This window comes from Parasteatoda tepidariorum, chromosome X1, assembly GCF_043381705.1.
Source record: "Parasteatoda tepidariorum isolate YZ-2023 chromosome X1, CAS_Ptep_4.0, whole genome shotgun sequence".
Lineage (NCBI taxonomy): Eukaryota > Metazoa > Arthropoda > Arachnida > Araneae > Theridiidae > Parasteatoda > Parasteatoda tepidariorum.
The window spans coordinates 69386299-69411653 of record NC_092214.1 but is presented as its reverse complement, the minus strand read 5'-3'; the positions used below and the strand labels follow the sequence as shown (position 1 = coordinate 69411653).

At 28.8% G+C, this 25355-nt stretch overlaps 1 protein-coding gene across 1 annotated transcript in view; it reads right to left on the bottom strand.

Annotated features, from left to right (window-relative positions):
- Positions 1 to 5706: 5706 nt before the first annotated feature.
- LOC107451039 (uncharacterized) overlaps positions 5707 to 25355 on the bottom strand; it is a 36601-nt gene continuing 16952 nt past the window's right edge. The window contains exons 2-3 of the mRNA XM_016067011.4: positions 9413 to 9632; positions 5707 to 7586 (exon numbers count right to left, since the gene is read on the bottom strand). Of these exons, the coding sequence (XP_015922497.1) occupies positions 6017 to 7586; positions 9413 to 9632 (1790 nt within the window). The 3' untranslated portion in view covers positions 5707 to 6016. The remainder of the gene's footprint in view (positions 7587 to 9412; positions 9633 to 25355) is intronic.

Genomic DNA, 25355 nt, shown 5'->3' with positions numbered 1-25355 from the left:
ATCTGTTCTTCAGCTTGACTGAGGCTTATAAACCGTATTTAGAAATCAGCTCACAAGCCTGCTTATGTAAGTGTAACAATAAAAAGGAATTTGTTTTACATATTATATAGTACTTATAGAAGAATTTCGATCTTTGTCGCTCTAAATAGCTATATAAAACTATTAACGATGATCAAGAATACTTCCCTAGGATGATCCGGAGACATATCATCACAATTTTAATCATTTACAGATTGTATAGCTCCCCTGCTTTAGAAGCCCAAAGATCTGCACGCAAAATCAAGCACTTTATGGTAGATCAATTTACCGAAGACCGATGATCCATCTTCTCGGTCACTTCTCAGGCCTATTAAAGTGGTCCGGGTCCCCCACTGACTCATTGACAACTGCCAGTGACACTTGACTTTTATGTTCTACTGGGCTCCATGTCTTACGATCACTCCACTGTAGGATGCATCCTGCCTATATATATACAGAATCGTGGGCTCAATTCAAGGAATATCCTGTAAAATCTGGTCAAATTTAGGAAGGGATAGCGTGTATTTGCGAAAGACAGCACACGGATATTGAACCAGCTATCTTCGTGCTTCTGGATGTTTGGCGGAAGGACAATATCCTTCGAGTATGGAGGCTCCAATAATGTTTAACGTTTGACTGTTTTAATTACAATAAATCACGGGGCCTTCTTTGCCATGCGATATCGCCAAAACACTTGCTGTATATTTTGTTGTTCTTCTCAAAGTGGTGCTATCTGTTCTTAAAATTGTTGTTGTTGTAGTTTATTTACGTTGCAGTAGAGCTATACAATTGGCTATTGGTGACGGTCTGGGAAACATCCCGGAGAATGATCCGAAGACATACCGTCACAATTTTGATCCTCTGTAGAGGGGATGACCCCCATGCTTCGGTAGCCCATTGACCTCGGGAGAAGTCAATCACTTTACAGTAGAGCAGTTTAACGAGGATCAATACCACACACCCTCGGTCCCTTCGCAGACTTATCCCAGTGGGCACCCACCAGCACACTGACAGCAGCCAGTGATGCTTGACTTCGGTGTTATACTGGGAACCGTGTCTTAATGATCAGTTCACGGCGGTACTCTTCAAATTGAAAAAAGTGTATGTATTTACAAAAAAAAAACTAGCACATGTGCATGTGAATAAATAAATCCATCTCCATATAAGGGAATAAAAAGAATATCATAGCTGATCTATCCGAATTTAGAGTCCTTGAAGAACTATAATATGGTTTAAAGTTAAATAAATTACTCTGAGAGTTATTTAGTTTACTTTTCAATGATTTCAGTTTAGGATCTTTAGTTAACAATCATTTTGGTTTGATATGACTAAGATCTTCTTTATCAAGCGTCATCTATAAATGAAGTGACAAAAAATAGCAGTTTATTTTTAAAGCTTTTAAAAATAACTATTTAATTCCTTTTACTTATTTATCATTAAATTATAATTATAAATCTAACAGAAAAACCGCACTTTTGCTACGGTACAACTTAAAACGAAAAGAAAAATATTTTTGATTCCAAAGAATTTAAAATAAATGACGCATAAGCTTCAATGCAAAGACCTTTCATAAAACCAGTTCAAAACATTTCTAAGTTCATTAAAGTTTGACAGACGAAGGAAAACTAGTAAAAAAAAATAAAAAAAATGAACGATTTTGATTTACCGCAAAGTTCTTTGTTCATTGATTGTGAATATGCCTAAGCTTTATATTTAATTTAAAAAGAAAAGGAGGAAGAGTCAATGAACAAAAGTATTACTTTTTCTTTCATTTTGGAATTTAGAATAAAAGAATGCATTTTACGACCTACATTTACTTTCGAACACCCACCTATGAATTCTTTTTTGACTAGTCATTCATACAATTTGTTGCTTTATAGAAACTCGTTATCTAACAAATTCTTTCAGATTAAAAAAATTCTTTCAGATAAAACATTTTTATATTTATTTCTTACATCTGAGAAGGACAGATTTAAGGAGATATCAACAACAACTTCAGAACAGGTACTTCTGAAATAGTTTTAAGGGAACTTTAACCTTTTAACTCATTAGATTCCTTAGTCCCCTTTTACGGAATGTTCGTTTAAAAAAATGGGTAACACCTACTTGAAGAAATTTGGGCCAATTGAAGCTACATTCTTTTGTTTCCTAATATTGTTTCCTGATAGATACTTAACAAGTTTCAGAAATTTCCACTAAGTAACACCACAATACACGAAAACAACTGTTTGCCTTTTTACAAATGCGATGTTTTTCCCCAAATGCTCTTCAGATCTTTTTGAAAATTATAATTGTATTGCCTCAAGTTTTTTAAATTTATTTATATCGAAGAACTAAGGCATTCATTTCAATCATAAAACTAGTATTATAATAAATACAAAACACTTTATCAGGATATGGAATGCTGCTGATGTGATTTTTAAGGGGATATTCAAGCGTGGTTTTGAGCTATTTTTTAACCTGTCCCCTTTTGTTAGCGAACGTATTTCAGTCCCCTATGCTTACTTAAGACATATTTTTTTAAAACATAATTTTTTCGTAAATAATATCCTAAAAGCCTTTTTTTTCTTCTTGATAAAGTTAACAAAAATGTTTATGTTTTCTTTCTCTTTTGGTTTAATTAATTAATTTATGTATCTGTTTTAGTATNTTATGTATGTCACCTGCAGAACTTACGGTGGAATTATGATGTCATTAAAAAGCTAATTAAGCAAAACATACTTCCTGTTATTTTCTGAAATTGTAGTTTGAATAACAGCTTCTTTCATTCACAATAATCAAAGTTTTTGATTGAAAAATGTGTAAAGTCATATATTTTTTTTAATTTCTGTACAGTCCTTATTATTACAATTAACCTGTTCTAAATCTTAACCTTTTCTTTTAATAAAAAAATAAAACCACTGATTAAAAATTTGGCTTATCACAAAATTCATGTATGCACGGAAAAAAAATTCAAGCAAAATTACCGCACTAGTGTAGTAAAGAAATTTCTGGTTGAAAGAAAAACAATAATAGAATAATAAAAAATCTGGTAACAAAACCAATATATGCAGTATTTAAATGAATCATTTGGTAATTTTTCCATTCGTTATGGTAACTAATTATCGGGAATTGTGAATTTAAAAATTATAGCTCTTATTAGCAAACATTTAGTAAAGAAACAAATCTGAAAAGTAAATTAAATCGAATAAATGGTTTTCATACCATTCTGTATTGGTTTTTATGCCATATTGTGAGCATCGTTGACACAATGTTCAAAATAAATATGGTTTTCGTTGCAGATAGGGATTTTTTAATTGGGTTGAGTGGGTGAATCCGTTAAAATAAAATTTATTTCATGTCATACTTAGATTTTTTTTTTTCTAAACACCTCCATTTTTTTAAAAAAAAGTTTACTTTTAAAAATCCTACGTGAAATAAAAACTACATTCATGTAGCTTAAAAAAATCAAAATGGAATCAAATTTGAATAATTTTTTTTTTCAACTTATGGATAATTTAAAAAATAGGTTATAAACATTGTATTATACAAGCTCTAATTTTTTAAATTTCTGTATTTGTAACATATTAAAATGAAGATTGAAATATGTAGAATGAGATAATAAAAAAAATTTTGTTGGTGTTGTCGTGTTGTTACTTTTACCACTTGCCAATCCAGCAAGTCTGCTTGAAATCAAGTGAATTTTCAAGACAGAGAGTGCGTTTCTTGTTTTTTCAGTGGCTCCATCTATCACCAGGAATACGACTTCAGCCACGCACGTCACAACCCGTTTCAAAGGAAGGACCCTGTCATACTCTATTCATTCATCCACAGATCAGAATTTTGACTTGAACCAGAGAACGATCAATCTCCAATTCAGTACCCCCAGAGGTATTGATTTTTTTTTACTTTGTAACCCCAAAAATTTAAAGTGCACCTGCCACCATTTAAAACACGGGGATTCTTTGGCAGGCGGGATTAAGACTCGCGTTCTCACGAACACGAGTTCAACGTCCTACCAACCAGGCTATCCGTGTAAAATATCCTCAGTGGCAGACAAATCATAGGTCAGGGCCCGGGATAGTCTGATTGTAGGGCACTGGGCCCATGTTCAAGTGGTCGTGGGTTCGATCCCCGAAAGCCGAAGAGTCCCCGTGAAGTAAATGGTGACTGGTGCACGTTAAATCTTTCGAGTCACAAAGTCCTCCATGTTCCCATAGCAAATCATACCTCTGGGTGATCCAGGAGTTTCCTTGTCTTCTGGATTAGTTCAAAATTACAAGGCTACGGAGTTGAACATTAGTAGGCGTAAACCCAAAATTGGGTCGGCTGTTCAACGACGGTTATAAAATAAAATAAAATCATAGGTTAGAGTCCCCTTGCTGTTAGACTAACCGTGTGAGGTTTTGGTGGCAGTCCTCTCCATGTAATGCAAATGGGGACAAGTTTGAATTAAAAAGTCCTCCACAAAGGCAAAATTTCTGCCAATGCTTGACCTTGGAGTTCCTTTGTCTTCTGGATTGGATTCAAAATTTCAAGGCTACGGAGTTGAAGATTGGTAGCCGTAAGCTCAAAATTGGGTTGGTTGTTCAAAGACAAATATAAAATAGAAAATAGAAAAGCAGGTTATCCTAGCCCATTAAAAAATTATTTAGTTTGTCACAATCTGTACAAAATTAATAAAAAATTCTTTCTTTTTTTTTTACTGACTTCTGCTGCGTTGTTTCCCCTTGATAGGAGAAGAGTCGTGAGTGTTAACTGAGAATTAAAAATGAGTGTCCATTGAATGTAACTACTCAATAATATCAGAAATTTGGATATGAGTCATTTCTGACCTCTCTATTCTCATTGATACCATTGGATTAAAATTAATACGCAATTGTGGATACTTGTCAAATTAAATTCAATCAGAGCAAGAAACTAAAAGTTTCAGATCATCATGAAATTTCACAGCATTAAGATGCGTGACAAATTAGGATTATAAAACGGTGAAATACAGAAAAACAAACGACTACTGTACAAAAGAATGCCATCCTGAAAACCTGTTGATCCTAACGCAGTTTACAAAATTAAAATCGATTTAAGCTACCACTATAAGAGACTTAAAATAAGTAAAATTTTTGTTACGAATTTTTTAATTTTTTTTTTATTTTAATTTTCAGTGTTTTTGCTAAAAAAGTAATTTTTTCAGAAAAATCTAGTCTCTTGTCTTGTCTAGCCTCTTATCTAGTACCCATACAAAATTTCGTAACAGACTCCATATTTATAGCCGAATTACGAAAGTCTAAAATTCAATTTATTCTTTTCTTACCAGAATTTCGCAATAATAATAATAATAATATATCTTTAGAACTTCCTTGCCTCTGAAAATTTTAGTGACTTCTTGAAACATTTTAAAACTTAGTTTGCAAAATTTAGACATGAGTGTACCATTTTTTTTTCTTAATTTTTTCTTCATTTGAAATAGTAATGTGGGGACATTTCTCCGACTGATTGTTCAACTGGCGTATAAATGATCCATTTGTAAAAAGTGTACCACCTATGATGAAAGTTTAGGTATTTTAATATTATTAAATTAAATTAGAACACAAACAAAGGCAATATTTTTAGTAAGTATGCGAATAGTTTAGTTCAAAATTGTTTAAAGCTTTTGTTTTCTTACTTTCAAAAGTTAAACTATTATGAAGCTCCTTAAATGAGTCACGTACATTTAGTAACTATGTTTTATGTAAAATGACACAGAAAAGTTACAATTATCATACACGTAGCACCTATGACAAATGAAATAATTACACCATTTTTCAATTAAGTTACTTTACATCAAGCAAATAAAGATTCTCATAGAGAATCTATACATAATTCTTTTCTAATGAAAGATTTGATGCAATATTGATTTCAGAATATATGGCATATGGCAGGCATTCAACATTCTCCAATTAAGTACAATTTTCGTTCCAAAAAATTGGATTGAAAATTATTGTCTCAAAATTAAATATTATTTTTTATCAAGGAACTAATATTATTTTCCATAATCACTATAATGTTCGAAAATATTGGCACATGCAAGTCGACCTTCTCCAAAATCAGGCTCATTAATTACGACAGATCTACCTATGACACTAGCCGGTCCTACAAGTGGAAGCATTGGGTCTGTAAAATAATATCGTGATATTTGTTGTTTATTTCCCTGAATTCCAAACGGAGGGATATCAAGGTGCCGTAATTTGCCAGAAAAGTCTCCAACTTGGCATCTTTGAGGTGCTAAACCGGAACAATGACTAAAGTAAAAACCATTAACGCTGACATTGTAAGGATTGAACACTGAACCAGCTTGAAGGCATTCTATACCACTCAGGCTAAATCGTTGGCCAGTTGGAATTGCTCGTTCGTTTACATGCCAAGGGTGATGATAGGTCTTGGTTTGAGACGCAGCTGATGGATAAGATAGCTCTAAATATACAGAAGTGTCTGCAACAAGGTCATCTCTGTCTTGTCTTAAAATAAGTTGTCCTTGTAAAGGAAAATCAAATGTTGCAAAAGCAGTAATAACTCTCCTTCCAGTAAGTTCAATATTTCCACAAGCAAGAGGTTGACCATCGGGATAATAAATCACTATAGCTCTACCAATCACACTGTTTACTCCAAACAAAGATAACTGAGGGTCATAAACTTGCTGAAAATGTTTTTCTGCATTATTTAATGGTCCAAATTTTCCACTCAAATCACCAACTGCGTATTGATCTGAACTACCCTTATTTGGCTCTGGAACGGCATCTGGTGATTTTTTCAGTGGATTGTAGATAATAGATTTCACATTGGGACATACCTCAGTCTTGTCTCCTCTAAATATTAATGGTAATTCATCAATTCCATAGCTGTAAGCTTTTTTATTCAAATCATTTAAATTTATTGTAACTAGAGTTGGGTCAAAAGGAGATTCTTGCCGAAAAGATATCTCTCCAGATGCTTCCGAATCAAACTTTGCCATTGCTTGTCTAGGTTCAATTGGTACTAGACGACCACATGCTAGAACTTCTGATGGATCAATATCAGAATATATGGCAATATAAAGACTATTAGCAACTTTTTCAAGAATGGGAGCAGAGACAACTGAGTGATAAGTACGACCAGTTATTGAACTGGGTTCACGCCCAACTGCAGCATATCCTACTGCCTCAGAAATGTGGAAAAAGGGTGTTGCTTGAAGATTAGCACAATGTGTGACTTCATTTTGGAAAGTAATTGATGGAGATTCAGAGACACCTGAAATGGATTGCATGATTGCCCAACGATGAATCGAATCCCTTCTCGTTCCATTTACGTACCAAAGCTGTGATGAAATTCCTGTACCAAATGCACTTTGTCTAACAACAACTGTTCCTCCAAGGGGTGAAAATAGTTTAGCTTGGTAAGTTCGTATTCTCGATGTAGGTTGAATTACTGCGCATGAAATTCTTCCGGTTTCAGGGCTTCGTAGTACGAGAGTTCTTCCTAAAATGGATGCATTTGGAATCAGTTTCAGATTTGAAAGTAAAACCATATCTTGACCAGCTGTAACCGTTCCGTGTTTTTCAGTGAAATCAATATATCTGAAAATATAATATATGTAAATGAAGTGAAAAATAGTATTTGCACTTTACAACATTGGAACATCAAGCACAAATTAAAATTTGTAAACAGAGAAAATTAATTTTTGAAGCGTATATTAAGAACATAACGGAACCTGGATAATTCGTTAAAATCATAAATTACAATCAAAATACAAAGAAATTATAGTAAATTCATATATTATAGTAAATATGTCAAATCAAATCGAATTATAGTAAAATTTGATAATTTGATTTGACAATAGTAAGTCAATATCAAATTATTGCAAAAATGTCCATAAAAGCTGGTATAGGAAAAAAACGATTTTCCGCGTGTAAAGGAAAGATTTTTCTACTCCACTATTCATTTCACTGCATAACAACTCTGGGGAAAACGGATTTTTCGCGTTATTGATTTGTCAAAACTTAGTGATCTGCAAAATGCAACAGAGGGTGATTCAATCGTTATTTTTGTGTAAAATGGGGATAAATGGCCCTTCCCTCCTTGATCTTCAAATATATGTAAAAATGAAAAAAGACATATGGTTTATAATGTATATTCATTAAGGTGAACTGAACTACCAAGAATATATGACCAAAAAGCAGTTTGACTTGATCACAAATAGTTCCTACAAATGTAGAATTATTTTATAATTTTATTTCAATTTTATTATTTTTACAATTATTATTTCAAGTTGATTTCTTAATAAATATGCTCTAAATTGTCGCTATAGAGCATGGAGAATAACAAACCTTCATTATCTTTCTACTAATTTAATCATTATTTCTTACATATTTTTTGACATGTTCCTCATTTTCAATTGTGCGAAAACAAATCTTTTGTTTAATCTCTTCTGTTAAAACCATTTTTTATAAAAATATTTATCTTATTTATCTTATTATCTTATTTATTATAACAATACGGACATATTATCTTCAAATAATATTCCTTGAAGCCATTAAAAGTTAATATTCTTGAATCTTTAATTTTTGTACTAAATTACTCTAAATAGCGATATTTAATTAGCATGCTACCACCTTATGTTGATCTATATAATCAAGCAAATGAAAATAGATTATACATATTACAAACGATATTACAGTTCAATTTTAACAGGTACATAGTTCAGTTTAGCACCTTATTAACCCTTTGAAGCAGAATTTTTGTTACACATATTTTTCATGCATTTTTTATTATTTTGTACTAATTTAGGTCAAAATAAATGAAAAATATTATATGTAGCATTTGAATAATTTATGGTCATGAAATACAAAATGAAAAATCGGTATCTTTTTCTGCGTTAAGGGTAAGTAAAATCTCCTAACACGACTCACTCCCAAGTAAAAAAAAAAAAAAATTGCCCTTACTTGCAGTTGCTTATATCTAAAAGAAACAGTTATTCCTCATTGAAATTTCGTTAATTTACAAAATAGATTATTGATAAATTTTTGATGATGAATGAAAAAAAAAATTCAAATCGTTTTTTTTTTTTTTTTTTTTTTTTTTTTTTTTTTTTTTTTTTTTTTTTTTTTTTTTTTTTTTNTGTTACTTTTTTTTTTGAATTTTATATTTTAGTGCAAATGTAATTCCGTTAATCTAGCATATATTTTTGGTACAAATTTGATTGTTTTTATAATTAAAAATTAGAGTGCTAGAAAAAAAATTATAAAAGAGACACCTGAGTCCCCTCTGGGTCAAAAGTTTAAGTTTGCAGCAAATTTTCGCGATATTATGGTTCAATATACCCATATTATTTTTCATCGTTTAACAAATATTTTCGAAAACGCGTATTGCAAATTTGAGTGCAAAATGTTAATTTCATACTAACGTTCGTCCAATTTTTTCATCACTGCAGGGATTAGCAGTTCCTGGTATAGATGGAAATTCATGAATTTTCCATCTGAATTTCTCTCCATAAGTTCCTCCTCTTAAAAATACCCGGATTGCTGTTCCTTTTGGATCATCAAGAAATTCAATATTTCCTTGTAAACCACCTGAGTTTATGCTTGCTACTAAACCACTGCTACTTACGGTGACAACTTGCGACTCTATAAAGATAAGATGATTTTTATTAGTTTTGAGGAAATGACACAATTATTTAGGGAATTACAGAATAAAGATACAAAATCGATACAGAGGAAATCAAATATTGGAATAGGTTTTATACCTATAAATATATTTGATAAAATAATGTGTATAAATATAATAGCAATTTACATAAATACATTTGTAAAATTACCGTACTGAGTGATGATGAAAAAAATATCAAATGAATGGTTAAAAAAACGTACATTTTGGTTTTATTAACCCAGAGTATGGTTTATACTCCGGGTTAATAAAACCAAAATGTACGGTATTTTAACCATTCATTTGATAATTTTTCTGTTCACATGTAAATGGTTTACAGAAATTCTGTTTTTCAAAATTATTATTCTTATTATCAAATATTTAGTAAAATATTCAAAATTTAAAAGTTAATTTAACCGAATAAATGGTTTTTATGCTATGCTCTAAAGTATCGTGATAAAATTACCACATTAACCAAATTTTATCACATATTATAAAACTAAATTTTATTGTTAATTTCACGAAAAATGTATTAAAAATTGTATTACTATTATTATAAATATCATTGTTAATTTTGCAAAAATATTACCAAAGTACTTCTGTAAAAATTACCGAGCTTTTTGGTGTTCCCATACAGCTAGAAACACTGTAAATTTTACCATATTCTGGTAGTTTTGATCATACTTTTCTTCTCTGTGTAGCAGTTTATCTATTAATAATAGCGATATCTATCAATAATAACGATTTATCTATCCGAATATACATTGGAACAATATATATTAATCATCGTTTCTGCATCAATCCTATTTAGTTAACAGCTGTTAATTATAAAAGTGTAAGGGTTTCAAAAAGTAAAGATGTATAGTACTATAGTGCACTAAAATTATAGTACGCAAGCATTAGGTTTATAGGATTTTCCCCAAACTAAAATTCAATTTTCATAGTTTGACAAGCTCACATCAAATATTGAAATTATTAATACTAAAAATTAAATATTTTCAAAAATCAGATGAAATAAGCCCTTCTTCTTGTAGATTTATTACTTTCCCTTTTAAAAAATTTAAATTAAAAATTTAAACAAAACTATTTAGGAAATTCTAAAATATATCTTTCAAGTTTCTGATAACTATTTCAAATTATATAGCTAAAATATTGGCTCTAATTTTCACTCAATTTTTTCTATAGTTTCTGGAAGTCGTTTTAAAAAAAAGCATGAAAGTGATCTAGAAGAAAACAGAATTCAAAGTACTTCAAGTATAATTCAGATTTTATAGGGTTATTATTTTAATAATTTTTCTTAATAGGTTTTCTATTTATTCGCTTTTCTTTGCAGCATTCTTATAGTCAACTTACATCATACCAATATTTCTTACGAATAAACCAAATTTAAACAAATGATAACAAATCAACACAATTGCTGAATATATCTTTCAATCAATGGAAACTTTTTGAAATCATATAACAACTCATTTAACCTCATATAGTTATTTTCTATAGTTTTTGAGCTAAGAAAAAAAAATTTAAAACTTAAAAAAAATAAATTNAACGTGAAATAGTAATTATATGAAAACCGAATTCAAAGTTTTAGCTTCACTCGAAGAGAAAAACAATTTTTTTTACTTATGAGAAAAATACGAAACTAGATTTTCGATTTTGAAGAAAAAAGCACATTTTTAATCATTTGTACGAGAATTGATAACCATATTTTTATAAAAATAAAAACTCAGTATTTTTTCTATTTTTAAATTTTTAAATTTTCGTGTGTTTGAGCACTTAAGCCATGCTCTCTGTTTATATAAGTCTTCAGAAAGATTAATAAAAACTGCTAAGTTTGCCACCAACTTAATTTACAATTAAAAGTCTATTAAATTGCTTTGCATCTGCACGGAAAAAGCTATTACGAAAATATACCTTACAAATTCGCTATGAGCATATTAGCTTTTCCAGGAAATGTAAGATTTCCCTTAAATTATCGATGAAACACAAAATGTTTTTGAAAAAAACTGTCGTAATGAGGAAGAAAATACAAAACGTTATGACCTATATTATTGTTAATGCAGCAATTAAATATTCATATCCTCTGGTTATTGATACCAATTCTTGCACCTGACAATTTTGTTCTCTTTACCAAAAAGACTTTCTAATTACCCGAAGGTATATTAATAACTTTCACTTACTACATTACTACGCCTGAATGCAAATTAATCTTTATAGCGGTAATAAACTATCTAGGCAATGCATATGTAATAAAGATTAGCGATATAATCACAATTAGTATATGAATCGATAATATTTTTGCTATCTGTTGAAAAAGTACCAATTATATTTAAAACGAAATATTACCAATTAATTATTAATTTTGTTCACTTTTATGAGTGCACAGTATATTTTATAAATAAATATAAAACTATATTGTATACCTAATAAACTATCTATGAAATATGGGTTGTTTAATCGTAAATTGAGTAAAAATTGATTAACTTATATATATATTTACAGAAAGCGAGAGAGAATTTTCTAAACTTAAAACTGTTTGGACAAGAAAGCGATGATTTATTTGTTATTAATTAAAATATTCAAAAAAAGAAGGAAAGTAAAGTCAAAGCAATCAAGAAAAAGAAAACCATCAAACTAAAACGAAAGTAAGAAAAGTAATGTATAAAGATAATGTCATAATAAAAAAGGAAAACTAGTTGAGAATGTTAAGAAGAATATATAATCAATCTATGAAAAGAATTTTTAAGGAAGGCAATAACTTTATTTAAAATCTTCGATTAAACCCATTGTTATCAGAGAGCATGACATATAACATAATTAGAAACTTTTAAATCCCATTCTTTCAGAATTTAAATATCGATAGTTAATCTTGTGATTATAAAAATATATTAATGTCAACAATTAAAATAAAAAAACTGGTAGAAATGCCATATTTGTTTTAATTTTTTATCCATTAAACTTAAATCGAATCTATTTTTAAATATTTAACTTAAAAATTGCACAAAAAAACAGAATTTCCAGAACTAATTTCAGACTGTCATTGTTCTAGACTACCGACAAATTTTTTTTAAAAAAATGCCCTTTAAAATATCTCTTTAAATGTGATAATCAAAAATAGTCTATATTTCATTTTTTAAAGAAATCAGAAAAATAAACCTTAGCATTGGGTAAAGAAAGAGCAACAAATTATTTACTCTTTATTTAATCCCACTTTATAATCTCGTACGATAAAAACAAATAAGATTTTAATATTTATTTATTTCTTATAATTTCTTTTCATTATCACTGCTATCCTAGTCACCGCAATATCAATGAGTTGGTTTTTCTGCATTGTAATTTGCTTATTTTTTAGCATTATTTTTATCACTAATGATAACGTTTTGCATAGTTCACTTCTTTCTTATTAAAATTGCTGCTGAAATACCCATCTCTCATTAAGAATTCTTCACATAGTATATAATACTTCCTTAGGGGTATTTCCACGTCATTTTGTTACTTTTTTATATTTTGTTTCTTAGAAAACACCCCATTGTTTCAACTGTAAAACTACCTTCAAGTATGTAAGTTTATGTTTGAGGGATTAAATAGTTGATATTTTTTCTACAAACTAATATTTCTACTAACTTCCTGCTAGGTAAAGATTGGCAACTTATTAATATTTGAGTTTTTAATGACAAAACCAAGAACTTGAATGTTAACAACATATTATTATAAAAATATTAGTGAATGATATTATCATTTCTTAGTTTACTTATTTGCTTAAATGTCTATTTTTTTAAGACGGGGAAACTATAGCATTTACACTATCAAATGACAGACACTGCACTGCAAAAAATTTATGATCAAATTATGGTATAAAGTACTGGAATTTTGGGTGCCACCCGCAAACTCCACATTACCGTTCAATCCATTTTTACGGTAAAATATTATACCGTAATTTTTGCAGTAATATTTATTTAATTGGAGTGATTCAGTGTATTTACTGTAATTATTACTGTACAAATTACGGTATATCAATTTTTTTTCCGTAGCATGTTCCGGTAAAATGGATTTTACGGTAAAAAGTACCGGCAGCCTGTGTGCCTGTAGCATTTACCGTAATTTGATCAGGAATTTTTTATAGTATGGCTTCGAAGCATTCACCTCGAAAGCATTTTTAAAATATCAAAACTTCGTTCGAAATAATTGCAACATAGTAACTCTATACATTTTTTGTCATTAATTTCTAACCTTGAAAAAGTTCAAATATAGATTTAAATATCATGACAGTAAATGCTTATGGTTCCCAGATCAATATTTTTTAAATCGTGAAAAAGTTTTTTAAAGAAGGCTCGATATCATTTATTTCTTATTTTCAGAGTTAAAGTTGAATAAAATTCAAAATGATTATAAAAAAAACAAATTTATTTTATTATGATTCGAGTGTCTTATTGACCTATATTCAGGATCAACAGGGGACAAATTTTAAACCTCAATGTCACGTTAAAGTTTCATTTTCATGACCTCCTTAAAGAAGTTAAGACTATTACCCTTAAATAACCCTAAGTTAATAACGAGTTCAATTTTTAGAAAGCAATGGGGGTTCACTTTAAGACTGTCTTAAGTTTTGACACGGAACTCACATTAAGGTATGTCATTAATGTCATAATCTAAGATTGTCTTACTCTGTGCGTTGAATGATATTCGCTTGGCCTTAAAAAGTAAAAGATATAAAAATATTTTACACACTGCATTTAGCTTGCTCAAATACCCTCAAACAGACCTTTTTTAATATTTAGGTTTTTAACCTTATGAATTCGGTTACGTACAGTTATAAATAAATCACTACTGTCGCAAAATTCCCTATACACTGTAAAAAATTCCGGATTAAATTGCAATATAAAGTACCAAAACTTTGGATGCGTCATTCGTAAAGTCTATTTTATCGTAAAACCTATTTTCACCGTTAAATATTATACCGAATTTTTTCAGTAATATTTATTCAATTAGAGTGATTTAGTGATTCTACGGTAATTATTACTGTAAAATTGTACTGTATACCGAAGATTTTGTTCCGTAACATATTTCGGTAAAAATGGATTTTACGGTAAAAAGTACTGGCAACCTGAGGGCCAGTACTTACTTTAATTTAATCTGGAATTTTTTACAGAGTATATCGTTTAAAAAAAGATTTAAAAAAACATAATTCTGGTAATAAATTCAAAATATACTGTATTTAAACCATTTATTTGGTAAATTTTCGTCTATCATCGTAACGGTTTACCGGAAATTCAGGTCTCCAAAATTTTAATTCTTTTTACTAAGCATTTAATAAGATTCTAAAACGGAAAATTAAATTTAACTGAATAAACAGATTTTATGCCATGCTCTAATCATGAAAAAATTGTACTGTTTTTCTACATTTACTATACGAAACAGTACCAAAGCGCTTCGATAAAAATTACTGTGCTTGGTGCTCCCATAGTACCACGATAAATTTGACCATATTCTGGTAGTTTTGACCATGCTTTTTTTCTCAAAGCACATTGTACCTTCTCATATGAGGTTGTTTTAACTAAATGACTAAAATTTAGCATAATAACTGAAGAAACTGATATAATTTCTCCATAAATGAATGCATACGAAGTGAAATTTTTCAAAATTAAATTTCATCAAAAAAATTTCCTTTCTAAAAAATTTGCATTGAATTGAGAGTACTGTCACGCAATCTAATGGAATTTCTCAAGATAAATAACTCACATGCGTAAAAAAATACGCTATGTGAGATATTTAAAGATAAAATGCTATGTGAGACATTTAAAGTGAGATATACTACTATAACGCTTACAAATATATGAATTAATTTATCTTAATTACATTCTGTTTAACGACCAGTTGGTGTCATTTAGGTAATTGTGACCGCTAATTGCTATATTAGTCACCAAGCACTTTTTTTTTTTAAAAAAAAAAGGTCATAAAAAGCTCCCTTAGGACACTACACAGAAAAACATGTGTTTTTGACTATTCGAAAGCAAACTGAAACTGGTATTTAAATATAAGATTCTCTTGTGTATTTTTAGAGAAATTAGAACGTTGAACTTTTGAATCATCTTAACAAGAATTAATGTAGGTCAAAAATGTGAATTCTGTTTACGTTCTGTATAGAAACAACAGAAATTCTTTAATAGTCATTAGTTTACACGCAACTTATCGAAGAAACTGCTTGAAGATACAATTTTACAGTCATCGAGCACTGACCTTTCATCGAATGATTTACTAATTCTGATGAAATCAATGTCGCTTTTTATAGAAGAAGAAAGTAAAACTGTTTCTTTTGTACAGGAAATACCTGACTGTTGGATAATAATGACTACTTCCTCATTTATTTTAATTCTTCTTCAGATTTATTGTTACTTTTAAGATAGCAATGGCATCAATGTAAGATATTGTCGATAAATCATGTTCAAAACCAACCAAGACGAAACTTAAGGATGTTATACTTTGATGTTATATTGTATTAAAACTCGGCATTCACAAATCAATTTTACTTTATTATATCATCCACGTTGAACTGCTGATCCATATCGGATTTCAGGCTATATTGAAGCTCAACTCCATTGCCTTTTTTTTATTTTAAATCCAACCTAGAAGAACTTCTGGATCAAGAACTAGGACCAATTTATCTTTGTGGAAGACATTTTGAGTGAAACAGACAGGCATCCACGTAACATCAAAGGAAAAACCACAAAATTTTTCGTGGTTAGCCCAACGGCAAACTCGCCTAACTACTGGGACTATTTTTAATTATACTGTGGTCAGTATGAGCAGGAAGCAGTAAAAGAATTCACCAACCATCATCCGGTTTCAAGTTGAGATATAAAAATAATGTAGAATAATTTGTATGTATAGAAAAAAAAATTTATAAAATAGTTTTATCAAAAATTTCTCTTCTCTCTTTAATCTCCCCTATTCAAACAAAGAAATTTTGAAAATTTAAATAAATATAATACTTGTTACTAAATAGTTATAATTTTAAAATAATACTGATTATATCCAATAACCATACCAATAAATATTGATTTCTTACTACACCGGTAATAATTAGGAAAAAAAAGCTTAACTTAACTTGAAACTGTTTTAATTAAAAATAACTATTCAATTTAAAATTTTAATCAATTTAAAATACTTAGGCATTGATAACAAATTTTAGGAATGCGATACCATATGAAATTCTTAATTAGAACTTATAATTTTATTTTATGTCATTAGCACTATTGCAGTCGATTGGAAAACCAAGTTTCAAAAATCTCTTTTCTCACATTCTAATTCCTTGTTTAAAGGCAATTAAAAACGCGTATTAAAGTAAAGTACTATTAAATGATGATGGGGATACTGAAAATGTTTCTAATCAATGAACAACCAATTCACGTACGGCATCTAAGCATTCTTTCTGTAACCTTGTAGTTTTGAACTTAATCCAAAAGCGAACAGAACGGCTGAGGCAGTCACTGTGAAAATTAAAATAACAAAAAGTTTTCAGTTATGTTACTCGCCAAGCGAGCTGAATTTTTGCTAGAATTTTGATTATATGGATGGAAAATAATATAGGCGAACAAAGCAGTTTAAAAACTATTTATTAGCGATCGATATTTAATTTTTCTAGTTTTTATATTGTTTTTAAAATTGCAAGGAAAATCAGGGCAACTGCAAATCTTTTTTCAATTAAGTACAATTTCGAAAATTTAATATCTTAGTAATGTGTACAAGGAGAAAAAAAAACTGCTTATCTGTTTTAAAAAATAAATAAATAAATAATTAAAAAAAATACATATACGGTACTTAACACATTCATTTGGTAATTTTTCCATTTATGTGGTAACGGTTTACCGGAAATTCTAGTTTTCGAAATTATAGCTCTTATTACCACATATTTAGAAGAAAAAGCAAAATTGAAAAATAAATTTAAATGAATAAATGTTTTTACGCCATGCTTTAATGTATTATGATGAAATTACCAATTTATACCACACTTTATCACATATCATAAAACCAAATTTTATTGTTAGTTTTATCAAAATCATTACCATAACGTTTTCCTAAAAAATCCCAAGGTTTTGGGGGATCCCATAGAGCTAGAAACTCGATAAATTTTACCATGTTCTGGCTTTGTTTTTCTCACCATACTTTTTTTCTCTGTGTATAACTTACAAAATTTCTGCACCAGAATTTTTGAATTAGTGAGTTAAAAAAATATTTAAAAAATACGATTCAGGAAAAGCGATTAGAATTTTTTCTTTCTTTTGATTCCAAACTTATTTGATTCAAAATAAAACATAAGAAAACTTAATAGTTTTAATGGATTAATCACATTATTCAATCTGCGATTTTAATGGAATAAAAATTAAAAGCGCCAATCACTTCATTAACAAATATTTTTATCGTATAATAACAATAAAATAATAATTTATGTTAAGAATATTTAATAATTTCCTTTAGTATAATAAATATTTTTGAAATTATTATTGCAAGTATATTTTTATTATTCGTTTGGCAAAAATCGCAATTCTTTTAAAATATTTTTGTCAGATTTTACATTTTAAAATTTTTTACTGACATAACCAAAATAAAATGGAGGAAAAAAGAATAATTAACATCAAAAGAATAATTAAATAGAATAATTAACATCAATAACATCTAGACTTTTTATCACTAAGATTAAATTACTAAACTTTTGGCAATGAAAGTTGTTTTAAAAGCAAATTTACGAGCTTTTGCGTGGTTGTTTATAAGTTTCCTTTCAAAGACTTCATATAGTGTCAACACACGAGTTTCGTCTTTTTAAAATTTCAAACAATTTTAAAAATTATGTTTAAGTAACCAAGGACAGGACTTATGAAATAGCAAAAAAATTATTGAATTCAAATTTTGAGGCTGTTAAATTTAATTTTAAGACCTCTCACTTTATATTTGTAAACAAACTCAAGTCTTGTTTATACAATTCATCTCTATAACAACAAACCTTATATCATTCACTAATTGGTTAAACGCCTTCTTTCATTAACGAATCGCAAGGGATCCAATTTCGTTTAAATATTTTATGGAAAGCTTCATATAGTGTCAAGACAATGTTTTCATCTTTTTCAAATTTTAATCAATTTTAAAAGTTACATTTAAGTGATCAAGGATAAGACTTAGGAAAGTGGCAAAAAATTATTGAATTCAAATTTTGAGGTTGTTTAATTAAATTTTAAATCTCCCTCACCTTATATTTTTAAACAAGTTCAAGTCTTGATCATACAATTCACCTCTATAACAATAAAACCTTACAGCATTCATTAATAGGTTAAGCGCCTTCTTTCATTAAATGGCAACTTCGCTTAAATATATTAATTGTAAAACATATGAAGTAACGATTAACCTTTTAGCAATTAAGATTAAGGTGTATCGGGTCAGAATTAATTAAGATTACGAAAACAATATTGTTCTAAAAACGCCCTTGATACGGATGAAGAAACAGCATAATCAAGTTTCAAGTTCTTAACAATATCGAACAATGTTTTTTTTGTTTTTTTTTTTTCAAGGATGGACTTTATTCTTGCATCACTAATAGGTTTCCGGTTCAAGTGATGAAATCAATTATTCTTGAACATGGAAATCACTTAATATTTTCTCACTGATGATGGTTCTACTTATAGAGAACCTTCTTTCACAGTGCCCTATTACTCTACATTGATAACACGTGTTTCAATATGGAATTTGAATGCACTGAGAAAAAAATATAGTCATAACTATCAGAATATGGAAAAATTTACAGTGTGTTTTGCTCTATGGAAACACCAAAAAGCTTGGCAACTTTTACGGAAGAACTCTGGTAAGGATTTTGGTAAAATTAACAATAAAATATGGTTTTATTACCATGATGTTTGGCAATAGATGTTATAATTTTATCAAAACACCTTAGAGCAGTAGTCTTCCATTCCTGGGACTCGAACAGGTACCGATTCGTGAATCAAATGGTACCAGGCTGACTAATTATTATTCTGACTGACTAATTATGACTAATTATTACATTAAATTATTTCCAGTTCATTTATAATGATGTTTTTCTGTCGGGTTTGTATTACTTTAAATAGACGAAAAGTTAACCGAAAGCTAAGAAACGTCCCCTAAAGCCGCACTAATATCACGCATCAAATTGTATTTTATTTGAAGGCATGTTTAAATATAATTAAATTAAAATTAAAGCAAAACAACCTAATAGAAAAACAGTCAAGGCCTCTCCCCCCCCCTTTCCTCAGTGAGCCGCCGTTAAAATTATCAAAAGTTCACCAGTTCGCGGTGATAAAAAGTTCGGGGAGTACTGCCTTAAAGCGTGGCTTAAAAACCATTTATTTCGCGTTAAGTTTACTTTTCAATTTTGTATTTGTATTAAATATCTGGTAATAAGAACTATAATTTCGAAATCCAAATATCCTATTATCAGTTACCATAACAAATAGAAAAATTACTAAATGAAATGGTTTAAATACAATATAGTTTGGTTTGATTAAGCAAATTTTTTTTTTACCAGAAATGGCATTACCAAACAGTACGATAATTTTACCAGCATTTTTTTCTTCGTGTACAATCGCAGCCGAATATACCAAAACACAGAAAAGGCCAGCGCCTTAGTACCTTTAGATTTCAAATATGACCCTCAAACGCAAATATCAAATTAAAGGAACATTGAAGTAAGAACTCAGAAAAATCTGTTCAATATATAACATAATATCAGCTCCTCGAACATATATGGTTGTAATATGCAGCTGATATGTGAACTACATAGTTTCAACCTTAGTAAGGAGTGAAAGTAAATCGTATTTCCGTTCAAACTGAGCCATATTGATGGGTAATTCAATTCAAGGAATAAGATAATATGGTTCAATTAACAATCTATTCAGGTTGCAGAAAATTTGAACCACGTTATGGTTCAACACGTTTGTAAATTTCTAACCGTATAGTTAATAGCTATCATGCAATTAAATAATTCCATTTTTAGATCAACATAATTAACATAAATGTAGGCTAAAATGTGCAAATTTAATGAAGAAACTTTCTGAAATTTTATAGATAGTAAAACTTCTAGTTCTCATGTGTTTAGAATGTTAGATATTTCGAAGCATGTTGATTCGTTCAAGCGTATTTCGAAGCTTGAAATATAATATCGTTGGACCAAATTATCGTGCATTTTATACAGGATAACACGGGAATATGGTTCATTTTGTACAGCTTCATGGTTCATTTGAATTATCGCTTCAATGATGCAACAAATTTACACAATATTATGGTTCATCGTTGGACCGATTTTTCTAAGAGTGTACATTATGTAATATATTTAATGCCTCATCTTTAAAGAAGCGCCTCGATGAATCAAGAAGCTCCAAATCAATGTTATGCTTCAACGTTGAACCGATTTATAAGAGATCTACATTTTGTAATATGTTCAATGTCTTATTTTTGAGGAGTGTCACTATGGTTTAACAAGCTTCAATCTGATATTATGTTGCAAAGCTAAACATATTTATATAATAGTGTACAGTCCTTTTTAAATCTTTAATCGGACACTACATAATTTAAATTTGCATTCTTAAGAAGCTTAAAATGCTAATAAATAATAAATCAAATGTTTTTTTTTAAACAATATTCTTTCAGTTGTGGAAATTTGTGTAAAAAGAAAATATCGATCAATTATTTATTAGCAAAACACTTTCACGGACGCTAAGAAGCAGAGAAAGTAGTTAAACTAGTTTCATGCTCTACATTGATAAAATTGGCAACATTGATTGGTTGTTTCTAGAACTATCGACAAAAAGAAAAACGGAAGTTAGTCTCTTTGGCAACATATTTTGTTTTTCATATTATTTTTAAAGGAAGAGAAGCTCAAAATTAAAATACTGTACAGTTCACTTTTGAAAAATATTTGTAAGAAATTATAAATTTGTTAGGTTCTAAATAGAAAACTGATATCTTATAAATAAAAAAATTCTAACTGGTAGGATTCCCAAAATATTTTATTTTGTAATGTTTTTCTTGAATGTAAGAGTATTTGTAATGAAATAAAATACGTGAAACGTGTTTTACACCTTTGACTTCCCTTCTCTTCCCTTATTACCTATCACAAGGAAAGATGTATCAATAAAAGTATAATAATTCAATTACATTTTTAACAAAATTTAATATTTAATACTTTACGTTTTTTGGAAATGCTTGTACTAGTTTAAACAGTGTGCTTAACAGCAAACAAAAAAAAAAATTAAATAATTTTGATTATAACTCAAATGTAATTTTTTTATTGATTTTTTATATTGAGATATTTGAAAATGAACGAAGAATAATGATTGAATCATAGGGAAGTTGTCTATTCATTAATACTTTTGGCAGAGTTTAAGCAATATTTTTATTTNGCAAACAAAAAAATTTAAATAATTTTGATTATAACTCAAATGTAATTTTTTGATTGATTTTTTATATTGAGATATTTGAAAATGAACGAAGAATAATGATTGAATCATGGGGAAGTTGTCTATTCATTAATACTTTTGGCAGAGTTTAAGCAATATTTTTATTTGACGTAGTTTAAACTAGTTTAATCAATGTACTTAATCACAGTAAAAAAATTTAAATCACTTTGCCATTTAATGTATTATAATTCATGCATATTATTTTTATTACAAGTTTGCTATATGGAGACATATTAAGCAGACTAAAGAATAATGATTGAATCATAGAGTATTATCATTAATATTTTTATCCAATTTTAAACTAGTTTAAACAATGAGTTCAATCACAATAAAAAAAGTTATTAATCGCTTTACATTTTATCCTTCAGAAATCTTAAATTTTGACCCTTCCCAAGTAAGACAATAGCTATTGCGCAGGAAATTTTAATAGGTTGAAAAAAATAACTGATTGAATCTTTGTTTAAAGCAACCGTTAAAACACTGTACTTCCAAGGTTCCAAAGTAAAAAATTAAAACACCTTTACTATAAAGTTCTAGTAAAACTATGAAGTAAACTATATAAATGCCAAAATCATTACTATAAAACGTCTTCTTTGATAAATGGAGACCTAAAGAAAGAGGTCAAACTTAAAAGCTAAGTAAACCATAAAACTTGAAATAAAGTATAGTCCTTCAACTGTTACAACGATTATTTGCAACCTTCGTAAAGTCATGAAAGTAAATATAATCTATAAGAAATAACTGAAAGAGCAACAGTTTTAACAGTCTCAATAAATTTTTTATTACTTGATTAATAATGGTATGCAAATGAAAAGGCTTATCTTTCTAGAAATGCTAATGGAAAAGATCAGATTTAATTGATAAAGGAGTTCCATTGTTAGCAAAAAAGATTGCAGAAATAACCTTGAAAGTATCCACTAATAGCAGCTTGGAATACAAAAAGAAAGAGCAACTTAAAAAAAATGTTTCAACTTAAAGTCTGATGCTGTCTTGTTAGTTTGGAATCGAAATTAGCAATTACATAATAGAAATAAAAGTTTCAAATAATAATTCATTTTTGTTTACCAATAAATATATTTTTGTGAACTTCAGAATAAGAACTCCGAAGATTTTAGTCACAATATAATATATTATGTGAAATATATTTGTTTTTGAATACGTTATAAACTATGGATGATTGGTTTTATTAAGTTTAATTACATTAAATATAAGCTTTTAGATTTTAAACAACAGCTTGAATTGAATTGTATACGGGGAATCTCCAAATATATTTACATTTCCTTTACATTTAAGAATCAAATGTTTAAACTTACTAGTTTTATTTTTTTTATTCTGTACCTATGGAATAAATTAAATTGGCTTATTTTACACTTATGTATCGTTAGTTCATCGTATGATTTCAAAAATCGGCACCAAATTGTATCGAAATATCAGTATACCCAAGCAACAATTTTACCTTGGACCAAGTTTAGCTCAATATTGGTCCTATATGAACATAAATAGAAGGACCAATATTGATATGTCTAGAGTGTTTAATATCGGTCCTATATAGGGACCATTTCGGCCTATATAGGGCCTATATTGGCTGGATAATAAATATACGAGTAAAATATCGGGTGAATCTGGCAATTCTATATAGGGCCGATATCGGGAAATAAAGGACCTATGAACCCTTATTGAGCTAAGATTCATGAATGTTGGTCCAATGAGGGCCCAAGTTATTTTGCCGCTAGGGTACCTTGAACCATAATATCGTTTACATTCTCTGAAACTAAAATTAGAGTTAAAATGAACCGTTTTTCCGTTCAGGTTGTATCATAGTAACGTGTAATAAAGTTCAAGAAACTCAATAATGTAGTTATCTTGGCAACAAATAAAAATCGCTACGCATTTGAATAATATTATGGTTTAATGTGTTACAAAATTTATAACACATTATAGGATAATAGTTAGCCATCAACATTTAACTGATTTTCGATTATATTATAATTATTTGTATCGAATAATTTAAAAACAAATAAACATCCTAGACAATTTAAGGATTCCGTCTCATAGAAAAACTAGCTCTACCTATGCGTATTATTTTAAATAAGATGAATATTTCCAAATGTGCATGTTCTTGCTCATTAAATTCAAATCTATACTACTTTTTAATCATAAAAGAGACTCTGGAAAATGTATTTTTTACTGGCTGCCACAGTGTTCTTGAATTAAATTAATCTTTTTTTTCACATTTTATTGATTGTATCATAATCGACAAAATGGAAAATTAATAGAATTAATTTCATGGTAATTAAATTATAAGCCGTAAAAAATAATACACATTATCATGGAAATAAGACATAATAGAACTCATGGCCTATATTTCTTTCCTTAATTTTTTGAAACAACTATTAAATATTATGAATATTAAAAATAATTTTATTTACAAGTTTTTTCATAACAAAACTCTCAGAAATATCGAGTCAATGTTGAATCATAATAACGGCATTTGAACCACATTATTGAGCATATTTACCGCTACATTAATAAGAAGTTAAAATGAACCGGGTTTCCGGCTCAATTTACGGAACCAAGTATCATGTAACCAAGTTTGGAAGGCCTCATTTAAATGATAATATTGCTCAATTTGGAGTTATATTAAAGTTTAGAAAACTTGAGACATATCATACTACAACAAGCTCCAAAATTTTAAGTGTATAATTTATTATTTCTAGTGTGAAGAGAACTATGAATTCTGAGATAAATTATTCTAATTTATAATAAATTAAGATAATACTATGCTACAGGTTTACCCACTATTTGTCATTAAATTTTTCATTATCATTGCTTATTTAATTTTATTGTTGAGTTCGAAATTGTTCAGATATTTTTATAAAATTTATTTTTTATTATAACCTTCAAATTGATATTTTTTAACAATTTCTTTCAAAAGGCTCGCTGTAAAAAAATTTATTGTATAGTCGCCACAATTTTTGGTGTTGACATAAATTAAATACATTTTTCGGTAAAGAAATGTAGTTATGCACAAAATTATGTAAAATTGAAAAAATAACATTTGCTACAAAAAATTAATGCAAATAAATTACTAAAAATGTGCTCGTTTTCTAAACGAAATGTTATAGCAATGAAACCGAAAATTGATTCAAATGAACATGAGAGTATGTGTTTTCAGTAAGAAAATAAACAGAAAAGGAATTAATAAATAAATAAAACTATAGCAGTGAA